The sequence below is a fragment of the Sturnus vulgaris genome, chromosome 2 (assembly GCF_052056855.1).
Source record: "Sturnus vulgaris isolate bStuVul1 chromosome 2, bStuVul1.hap1, whole genome shotgun sequence".
Classification (NCBI taxonomy): Eukaryota; Metazoa; Chordata; class Aves; order Passeriformes; family Sturnidae; genus Sturnus; species Sturnus vulgaris.
In genome coordinates, this window is record NC_142244.1 from 50,569,467 (window position 1) to 50,580,344 (window position 10,878).

At 44.4% G+C, this 10,878-nt stretch overlaps 2 protein-coding genes across 4 annotated transcripts; one reads left to right on the forward strand and one right to left on the reverse strand.

Moving 5' to 3' along the window:
- The first annotated feature begins 97 nt into the window (after positions 1-97).
- On the forward strand, positions 98-4,836 carry GTF3A (general transcription factor IIIA). The gene is made up of 9 exons (XM_014879641.2): positions 98-251; positions 442-542; positions 891-987; positions 1,127-1,215; positions 2,122-2,195; positions 3,431-3,514; positions 3,899-4,128; positions 4,223-4,282; positions 4,542-4,836. Exons 1-9 carry the CDS (start codon positions 111-113, stop codon positions 4,713-4,715), a joined length of 1,050 nt encoding a protein of 349 aa, XP_014735127.1. The 5' UTR covers positions 98-110; the 3' UTR covers positions 4,716-4,836.
- On the reverse strand, positions 4,771-9,751 carry MTIF3 (mitochondrial translational initiation factor 3). 3 transcript variants are annotated; one of them, XM_014879706.2, is made up of 4 exons: positions 9,636-9,751; positions 7,510-7,973; positions 6,121-6,266; positions 4,771-5,050 (listed from the first exon to the last, which is right to left on the reverse strand). In XM_014879706.2, the coding sequence occupies exons 2-4, from the start codon at positions 7,970-7,972 to the stop codon at positions 4,838-4,840; spliced, it is 822 nt and encodes a 273-aa protein (XP_014735192.1). In that variant the 5' UTR covers position 7,973; positions 9,636-9,751; the 3' UTR covers positions 4,771-4,837. The 3 variants fall into 3 exon arrangements, with proteins under 3 accessions (XP_014735192.1, XP_014735189.2, XP_014735191.1); XM_014879703.2 differs by lacking the exon at positions 9,636-9,751 and adding an exon at positions 8,909-9,078; XM_014879705.2 differs by lacking the exon at positions 9,636-9,751 and adding an exon at positions 8,852-8,980.
- Positions 9,752-10,878: the final 1,127 nt, after the last annotated feature.

A 10,878-nucleotide genomic window follows, 5' to 3' on the forward strand; every position in this document is an offset into this window, starting at 1 on the left:
CGGGACGGGGCCCCGCAGCTCCCTCAGAGCCCCCCGGGGCCCGGGCCCGGCCCACGGCCCCGCCTCACCGAGCACGCGCCGCCCGCCCGCCCGGTCACGTGCCCTCCGCCATGGCCGGCGCGCAGGGGGATGGCGGCGGCAGCGGGAGCGCTGTCCCCTTCCGTCCGTACATCTGCTCCTTCCCCGGCTGCGACGCCACCTTCAACAAGGCCTGGCGGCTGTCCGCCCACCTCTGCCGGCACACGGGCGAGGTGAGCCGCGCCGGCTGGCAGGGAGGGAGGGGTACGTGTGACCGAGGGTGGGCGCCGCGCTGGGACCCCGCGGGGACCGGGCAGGCCGCGTCACCTCCTCGGGTGGGCCACAACACCCGGCGGCTGCGAGCTGTGGCCGGGGCATCCCGCTGACGGCGGCCCAGCCCCTGGAACAGCTCTTCTCTTTCAGAGGCCGTATGTTTGCGATTATGAAGGCTGCGGCAAAGGGTTCACGAGGGACTTCCACCGCGCCCGACACCTCCTCACGCACACCGGGGAAAAGCCTTTCGAGTAAGGCCCACGATTTTACTTCTTAAGCAGGGCGGTGGTACAGGGCATGCATGCCTTTGGTGTCATGGGCACTGCCATAACAGTGCGCACACTGTGTGGGATCAAACGTTGACCCTCTTCTGACAGTGATCTGTAACAAATATTTAAAGGAATGGGTAAATCTCCCCCAAGAATACATTATTAAAAAGCTAACTTAGGCTCTTGGCTTTTAGTGTCTTCAAAGCAAACTTCTGTATTTGAGTTGTGGGTCTCAGTAATTCTTGTGTGTTTTTCTTGTACAGTGATTTCTGTATCTGCCTAGGGAACAAGTCACTGACAGCAGTAATAAAAAATGCAGTTCATTTGCAGGTGCACAGCTGATGGGTGCAATGAGAAATTTGGAACAAAATCAAACATGAAGAAGCATCTTGAGCGCAAGCATCAAAATCAGCAAAAGCAATATGTGGTGAGTAATTACCTTTGTACTGTACAGTGGAGGCTTGTGGTACTTGTATAAGTTCAAATACCGTGACTGGGATATCAGCAAGACCGTGAACTGAACTGTTATTTTTTGGCCTCTAATGATAACTTAATTTCCTCAATAGTGTGACTTTGAAGGCTGTAACAAGTCTTTCAAGAAGCATCAGCAACTTAAAGTTCATCAGTGTCACCACACCAATGAACCTCCCTTCAAGTATGTGGATAATTTTAATACTTTAATACTTTAACACTTAAACACTGTAGATGAAAATAGGTGCATTTTCTCAGCCTTTTCATTGATGTGGCAGTAAAAAAAATAAATCAGTTTGTAGTCAGAGCTGCAAGTGTATTTCTTATACTAGTTCTTTGCTCAGTGATCTGTTTTGATCAACAATCTTGGTGCTCTGTAACTTCAGCATTCCAGCAGTTTTATACAAAAATAACACAACACCCCTCTACCCCCTAGTTTTTAGTTCATAGTTTGAAATACAAGCATAAGAGCTTGCACAGTAATGAAAAATGCAGCTTTGTTTATGTAAGAAGCAGTGACTTGGCTGACATTGATGTGAGTAGTACCTAGAAAAAGGGGAGAGACTTGGACACTAATCTTGGAAGCTGTGCATTGCAACTCCATTTGGGTACCATATCACTGTTACTACAGATCTGCTAAAATCAAAGTTCAGTCTTGTATTTCTTACAGGTGGGTCACACTTAACATGAGTGTTCATTCCAGTTCGGTGAAAATGCCCTACTATGGTTGGATGACAGACAGAAATGTCAGTGCTCTGCTGGTTCTGTACAAGCCACTTAAACCTTCCACTTTCTGTCCTTCTTTTATGTTTGGAGAGCCTGTGTAGGGATGATACAAGGCTTGACTCTTCAGCTAAAGCTCACCTTGCTGTATATTTGGAAATCACATTATAGTTCTAACTGTCAAAGTCATCCAAGTTGATTAAAAAAACTAATACGGAATTTACTCTTACAAGGTAGGGGGTACAGATACACAGATCTGTAGGCAAAGGGAAACTTGGATTATTTTGTTCATTTTAGTTGTTCTTGACATGACAAAAAATACATAGATACGGTGAAAGAAATTAAACCACTGCTATTTTGTACCTAGATGTAATAAAGAAGGATGTGGAAAGTGTTTCTCTACTCCAAGTCGACTAAAGCGGCATGAGAAGATACATGAAGGTAAAAGTGGTTTTGCTTTTTAAGTTATGTTTCAGCAAAGGAAAAAGGACTGCTTCCAGTGCTGAGTATGCATGGAATGCATGACAGATCTGGAAGTGTTCTGGGCCTAATGATCCAGACAAGACAAGAACACCTGTTTTGAATAGTGAAGTGGGATATAACTGTGGGGCATTGCAGTGTTCAGGTATGGTGTGTTTGTGGCAGTCTGAGCAGAGCTCAGGATTCCTTCAGGAGTTATTTCTTCTCTTGAGGTGCTTCTTTGCAAATAATGCATCTTTTGGAGATGGGCTGATGGTTAAGGGATTAGCCTAGACGTCCAGAGCTTAGGATCAGTTGCCAATTCTGCTACAAATTTCCTATGGAGCCTTGGCAGAACCACGTATATTTTTAGTTATTAATGAACCTATGTGAGAGGCTTTTAAGTGAAGTCATCATGATGTGACCATATATGTTTGAGCTAATCCTGCTGCCCTCCTATCCATTCTTTCACTGAGAGATAACCAGCTTTCCAGTGACAGGAAAAAACTAAATTAAACCCAACAGACTAGGAAGAGTACCCAGAAGGCTGTGATTTGTACTGTGATTGCCTTTTTTTAAGACAATGCTTGTTCGTTGGTTTTTGAGCATTCCAGTCCTGGATTTAAATTGACTTTCTGTGGTTCCTGCTTGCGTGATAGAATGGCAGAATCTCTTTAGACTCTGGAATATTACTGTATGGTTAGTATTTATTTTTATTATGCAGGACAAATATTTATATAGAAGTAATAATATGCTACTAAGTAATATATGCTTCATCTATTTGAGAGAAAGTGTATGGCTGGGAGGAAGTAGCTTTACTGAAACAAGGAGAGGGAGTTTCATAAAATCATTTAGGTCAGAAAGGATCTCAGGAGGTCATCTGGTCCAGCTCCCTGCTCAAGGCAGGGCCAGTTACATCAGGTTGTTGAGGACTGCATCCAGTGGTGTGGAATGGTTCCAGGGGTAGGGCTTCCACATCCTCTTTGAACAATTGGTGTCAGTGATACAAGGTTTCTTACTTAAAACTGTTAGGATATTCTCTTGCTCTGAATTTTGTTGATTGTTCATTGTCTCTTATCCTAATCCTGTGCAGTATGGGAGGAGACAAGGAATAACTGGCTTTGATTTTCAAATGCTAGAAGTGTGGAGTTCCCGCTTGTAAAACTGGACTGTTTGCCAGACCCTTTGTGATTGTAAACATCTGTCCGGCCCAACAGGCTATGCATGCAAGAAGGAAAACTGCTCATATATCGGAAAAACTTGGACAGAGCTGCTGAAGCATAATAAAGTCAGTCATACAGGTAAATTCAAATGCTTTTGTAAACTTATGATACAAATAGGAAACCAGATGCTGATCTGAAGAGGAGGCCTTGCTGTACTCATTTCATCAGCTTTTGTGTCCCAAGCTTGTCTAACTTTATTGGTACAGTGGCTTGCACTCCAGCTAGACCTTTGATGAAAATGCTGCTCAATATACTATCTTAACTTTGTGATGCAGTTAACAAAAATTGTTTTATGTAGGATTTCAGATCTGGATAATTCATAGTGCATTATCCTCCTGAAGTGTCTCAGCTCCTTACATTTCCTGTTGATTTTAGCATTGTTCTAATAGATCACTAGGCTTTGATTCGGAGCTTCTGTAAGAAATTGTTAATTTATACTCTGCCTTTGTTTCTCCTACTTAGAGCCAATAGTTTGCAGTGAATGTAACAAAACTTTTAAACGGAAGGATTACCTCAAGCAGCATCAAAAAACACATGCTGTGGAGAGAGAAGTCTGCCGCTGTCCCAGAGAAGGATGTGGAAGAACTTACACAACTTTATTTAACCTTCAAAGCCATATCCTCTCTTTTCATGAGGAGAAGAAACCCTTCTCTTGTGATTATCCAGGCTGTGGAAAAGTGTTTGCAATGAAGGTATTTTTTTTTAACTGTTCTTAACTGAACCTCATTATCTGAAATGATAAACTTAACTCCTTTTTTTTCTCTTCCCTGATCTTTGTAACTGTAGCAGAGCCTAGCAAGGCATGCAGTTGTACATGATCCCGAGAAGAGAAAGCTTAACTTGAAAGTAAGTTAAACTCTTGGAAAAGTCTTCTCACCCCAACCCTATCACTGCAGAGGAGGGTAAACATTACCTGTTTTAGAACGTGACTTCAAGCAGGAAAACAGGTCAAATACCTAGGTAATTTGTGAGATTCTTAATATATGAAGCTCCTTTAGCTAATGCAGTCCTAGCCTGTACAGTGATTTCTTTTTTCCCCACCACAACAGTAGTCTTTGCTCCACAGATAGGTTAAATTTACTAATTCTGGATCTGTTTCTGCCAGGCAAAGCGTTCTCGTCCCAAGAGGAGCTTAGCCTCTCGTCTCAGTGGCTACATTCCTCCTAAAACGCAAAAGGAAAGGAAGGAGGAAGGAAAGGATGAGGTTGTGATGAAAAGCAAGACGGTGGATAAGCTTGTGGAAAATGGAATACCAGCTGTTGAAATTCGGACTCTGTAGCAAAGGTTAACCTAGACAGTGTTCTTCATGGAATGACCAGTACAGAACTCAACAATAACTTTAACTAAAATTAATATTTTTTATTTTTTAAATAAATATATTGTTTACACCGCTTCAGAAAGTCACTGATGTAACTCATTTGACTTCAGATCTTTGTTTTCATCTTTCTTTACTGTATTGTTTTTCTTGATTTCCATCTTCTGGTGTTCTTTCAACTCTTTGTCAGACATGTGCCTCAAAATACAGGTACTCACTCCTTCTCTAGCAACTTTTGGCTTGGAAAGATAAGTGGCTTTCTCAGACACAGTCTCCAAAATTTGATCAAAAAGCATGAACTAAAAAGGAGGAGAAAAATGGAACTAAATGAATGCATAAATACAGGCAGAAAATATTTCAAGCTGCCCTATAATAAAATGATCTGCTTAGTTTAGCTATTAGCTGAAACAAGCACTTCAGTTTGTCCTTTCCTAACTGTTCTTTACTCATGAGCAGGTTTAGGCAAGTCACTAGAGCAGGATTCAGCCATTTCCTAACATTTAGGCTGTACTGCTGACTCACAGTGTTTTGCTCTTTAAGGGTGTCCATGAGAGTGGTCTGCATCTGACTCCTCTCCACCCTCCTCCTCCTCTAGATTCAGATACACTATTATATGAGGCTTTTTTCCTAAGGGGTAGTATTGTTCTAAGATTAGCAGGGCCTGGTAGTATTGAACTGAGTGGTAACTGCATTCATGTAACACACTGAATTCCTAACTTCATTATTAAGCCTTTTAAGGACAATGTAAAGCAGGGTTATGTCATGAAATGTTCTGTTCCCTCCCATAATCAGTTTTTCCTGTCACCCTTTCCCTGTGAGTTTAACTTCCTATAAAAAGTTTTGTTCTTTCTGGATGGAGTACTATCACAATTTTCTCCAGCAATTTAGAGGAAATTATCAGGGAAACTTAATTCACTACAGACATTACAAGGAAAAAAAAAGTCTTATGCAGAATATCTAGAAAAAATCCATTTGTGTGAATGACAGTGAAGTCTCAAGGCCCTGCAGTTATACTAGGAAGTTGCCATCAGCTCCTTAACATTTTTAGAGATGTTCACTTTGCTAGTCTTGGAACACCAATAGTTTTTCATGTAGGAGTGGACAACTAATCTTAGCAAAAGTAGCACAAGTGCAGCTCCAGAAGAAGAGTTTGTGAAATAATCCAGCTAAAATACAATTTTCTTTTGAACCTCACTTAAAAGTTTTTAGTGGGTGAGCAGGAGCAGCTTAAGGCAGGCAACCACTACTTGCACAGGACCTAGATCTCCACTGACATACCAAAAATCGTGGCAGTACCAAATAGGGAAGGTCAGTACAGCAGCAGCTGTTTAATGACATTGACTGGTCCAGCTTTCAGGAGTGCACTTACCATGTCTGTACTGCTACCTTTTGCTTGCCGGATGGTAACTTTAACATGGTGTCTCTTTTCAATCCACTGTGCTATCTGTTTAGTCTTGGTCTCTAAGTCGTTCTTGGCAATAGCTGAAGAAAAGGATAACTCCTTCTGAACCACTCCTGTTTAAAACAGAACTGAAACTGTATTGGCTTAACATTTGACAAACCTGTACTAATTACTCTCTTTTATCAGCTTATGGTGCTTTGTCTGCTCGACTCCCTCCTCCCATGCTGCTTTCTCAGAACACCCCGATCTCATTGTCTCAGCATGCACCACACTCACCTTAGAGGGTGGCTACTGATACTCACTGCCCTAACTGGGAGACTGAATGCATGTTTGAGGCACACAGGGAAATCTTTTCAGGGTCAGAAGGCTTAAAGTATTTTTAATTACAGTCTTGTTCATATGATCTACAATGTAGGTCTAGCAAACAGGTAAGCATTGGATCTGGAATTAAAGACTTAGTGTGCAAATTCCTGTGTTCTGCACATAGGACAGCTGAAGGTAAAAGCTTTGACGTTAGACAGCTCTTCATCTCAAGCCCACTTTATTGAACGGTGAAGTGCAATATTGAACTGGAAGTACAACGATGCCTTGTCATATATTTGAACAATCTACAGTCTCTTCCTCCTTCCAGCCTCTCTAAAGCAGTTACCATCTGAATAGTATTTTTGTGGTTTCTTGAACAGAGCAACTCATTACCACAATAATGCCCCCCTGTAAAATCAGAACTCTACCCACAGCACAGCTATCTTCGTGAGCCTGAGGATATGAGAGGATACAAGGTCATGCCTTTTCTAAAACCTCTTTGCCAAACTCAGTTTGTTAAACTGCTGGAGCAGGCAGTATTAAGAAAAAAAAAACCAAAAACTGAAAAGTGTTCAATATTGAAAAGGTTCTCTTACTCTGTGCAAGAAAGGGCTCCAGACTTTGTCTTCTTAGCAGCAAATGAGGAAGAGAGTGTTTCATGACTACTGGTGACAAGCCATATAATTATATCGGTGTATCTGGTCTTTAGTTTGTAAAAACTGCCTGTCACTCTATGCCTTAGTAAAAAGAACAGAAATTCAATAAGTCTTATGGAACCAGAGCCTAGTTATATTCATTCAAATAAAGGTTTTTTTAACAAGTCAGTAGATGCCAAAATAGCAAATCCTGAGAAGGCAATAGAAGGCTTCTCTGTGGAAGACTGGACTAATCCAAAATTTTATTTTCACCACTGTAAATCCTTAATAGCGTGGACTGCAGTGACATTGCTTTGGATTTACACAAATACAAGTAAGAGGATTTAATCTGCTGAAACCACTTTTAATGCAGCATTTTTCAAAGTCCTCAGTATTGTACTGTTTACAGTGCACATACCTGGCTTTGGACTTGATTTTTTCTTCTCTGCACGTTTAAGCTGTTCTTCATGAATCTGCTGTCCAGTCATTAGTCTGTAAACTGGAGGTTCTACATTCTCACGAAGCAGAACCAGTTTCAGGCCACGTTCATCCATAAGTCTGAGTGCATCTGCTCGGTGCATGTTTCCTAAGCTCTCCCCATCCTGGCTGATTACGTGCAAAATACGATAGGGAATTCTTCGCCCAACACTTCCAAATGCTGCTTTACTTTTTGGTTGTGCACGAGATTTTTCATCTGTACAAAATGGCTGAGTAAGCTCAAACACAGCTGACTTCCTAGAGTCAGGTACCACTATCCAGAATGGAGAAAAGAGCCACTTCTGTGTTGACTGTGTCAGAAGAGTACCAAAGAACCTTTTTGCATATCTGTTCTCATTTCTGGTTGCTTGACATAAATGTTTCATTGTGCACAAGGCAGTCATTCTGAGGAAGAAGGAAAAACAAGTTACCCATCAGTCATATTCTTATATTAGAAAGACTTGACTCCATTTCAGTAAACCTTAGTGTTTGTAACTACTCTTTTAAAATGATATATGGTGCTACTATAAGGAATGAGCAATTAACAGTCATTTTACAGTAACAAAGGGATTTAACCCAGAGAGAAAATCTGACAAAAAAGCAAAATGTACGAGTTGATGTTACCTTCAGTATCTTAAAATCTGAGCCTGAGCTACTTCAAAGAATCAAATACTTCTAGTTCCTTTCTCCACAGTTTCAAATTTAAATCTAAATAGTTACAGGCATATACCCTGACACGGTGCTCACAAAGCTATAAACATCCAAACATGCTTCAAAATATACCCTTGCTTGAAGACTACTGAAACTCATCTTTGAGACACTTCTTCCACTGGACTTTTTTCCCATTTTCTTCCCCGGTTCATGAAATCCCCCTGGCAATTTTGGTGCAACTGACCATTATTAGCATTTTGTTCAGACCTTCAGAAATCGTCTGTTTTCTAACAGCTGCAAAAAACTTTGGAAATAAAGAGCAAACTGTGAGTACTCTCTGTGGTTTTCCTATTTTACGTTTAAAAGGGAGCCATTACAGGAGAAGACAAGGATGATGCAGGAAACCAAACACATGTCATACCAGAGGAGTTGGCAAGAGTGAGACCTCTTTTGCCCAGGAGGGAATGTGACTCTGCTCTATAAATACATTCATGCATAGACATCTATGACACTGTGTAAACATGCATCCATGTGCATACATACACATGGGAAAGGTGTAAACCATCAACAAGGATAAAAAGCTATTTATAATTCTAAGCAGTGTTGGCACAGGAACAAATAAAATTACTTGCCTGTGAATAACTTATTCTGAAAATGGGACAGTCTGGAGCTTGGAATGGACTTCATACCTCAGCAGTAGGGACAATGTCCATGCAAACTGCTTCAAGAAGGAACCAGATGAGTTCATGAACAGGGCAGTCTGATAAGAGCTGGATCCAGAGTTCAAGCCAGGGCACAGAAGTAACAGGATTTCCACAGCAGGCTAAGACCAGCTGGTAGTGCTACTGTCCCTTCCTGCCCTGGGCTCTGCCACTGCCCACTCCGGACCCCTGTGAAAACAGCTTTTTGTCTGGCTGTGACAACAGCACTATGACTGAACACCCACTGCCAACAGCCAAGTATCTTTGTATATCATCAGTGCAACAAAAACTGCGATGTCCTTATTTTTTATTAATGGTTTCACAAACCAGCTCTGGATCATGCACTGCAGGCTTGGTCCGCAATCTGAGCATCACTGCTCCATTACTGAATGACATAATTAAATTTATCTTCCATTCAGAGGAGCCTGGCTTGCCTTTGACAGCTACTGATTTATAAATCAGTAGTTTATTTTAAAGAAATATTGATAAGGAGCGGGCAGATCCGGCCGTACTGGGAGCCGCGGGAGCAGCCGCGCTTCCCGTGCTGGGCGGCTGTCACAGGAGCGGGGCTGCTTCCCGTGGGTGTCCCTGCTACAAACAGGGAAGAAAGAAAGGCTGTAGGTGGGTGTGTGACCGTGCCCTGTCGTGGCCACATTCCTGGCTGCGCCTGCCTGTGCCGTGCCCGTGTGCGTGGCTCCCTGTGACCCTCTCTTACCTGCCGGCCGGGCCGGACCGAGCCGAGCCGAACCGCCGGCCCCGGCCCGCCGAATCAGCCGAGGGACCAGCCCGCGCAGCCGGGAAGTTGCGGAACGCCCCGCCTCTCCCCTTTCCTTTTCCTCCCGCTCCTCCTCTTCCTCTTCCTGCGACCGCGCCTCTGGTCCTTGTCCACTCCCGCGCGTGCCCGTGGGTGTGGGGCTGCGGGCGGGGTCCCTGTGTCCCGATGTCCCGGTGCCCCCGTGCCCGGTCCCTGCGGGCTCCCGCATTTCCAGGCCGGCACACGTGTCGTGCCCGGTGCTGTGTGCGCGGCTGTCGGGAGCTGCTGTTGCCCTGCCTCGCTGTGTGGGCTCCCGGTGTGCCTTTGCTGCGCTGCCGTGCGTGTGGGCGCCGCAGCCGGGACACGGTCCGCACTGCGCCCAGGGACCATCCCAGCAGGATTTGTTGCTGCGAGCGGGGATTGTGTGGACGCTGAGTGCTTTGTGTGTGTGTTGAGGCATAGAATCATAGAATTTGGGTTTGGGTTGGAAAGGATTTTCAAAGCTTGCCTACTCTCATCCATCTCCAATAAGAAGGAGAGCAGAACGCCTTCAACTCGATCAGGTTGCTCAGAGCCCTGTGTGTCCTGACCTCGAATGTTTCCTGGTATGGGGGGCATCCACCACCCCTCTGGGCAACCTGTGACAGTGTTTCACCACTTTCCCTGTAAAAACTTCTTCCTACCTCTAGTCTAGATGTACCCTCTTTTAGTTTAAAACCATAACCCCTTGTCCTGTCACTGCAGGCCGTGCCATAAAGTCCGTTCCCGGCACTGTGAGGTCTCCCCGCACACCTCTCTTCTCCAGACGGAGCAGCCCCAGCTCTCTCAGCCTGTCTCCATAGGAGAGGTGCTCCAGCCCTCAGAGGATCTTGGTGCCCCTCCTCCGGACTGGCTCCAGCGGGTCCGTACCCCTGTCCCTGTCCCTGTCGCCAGCCGGGACTGCGAGCAGCGCAGGCTGAGCTGGGGCTGCAGGGGTCAGCAGCGTGTGCGGCTCTGCAGCGGCCCCAGTCAGTCCGAAGGCGTCTCGGATGCTTGGATTTGTTGCCTTCTTTGGTAGGAGAGGCTCTGCCTCGGGTTTGCGACCTCGTCTGTCCAGTTTGGAGACAGGAACCTTTGAAAGAGAAGCTGAAATTCATTTGCAGTGAGTTTCCCCAGCTGTAAGGAGCACACTAAGGCAGCCAGCCACTGAACAGCACGGGAGTTT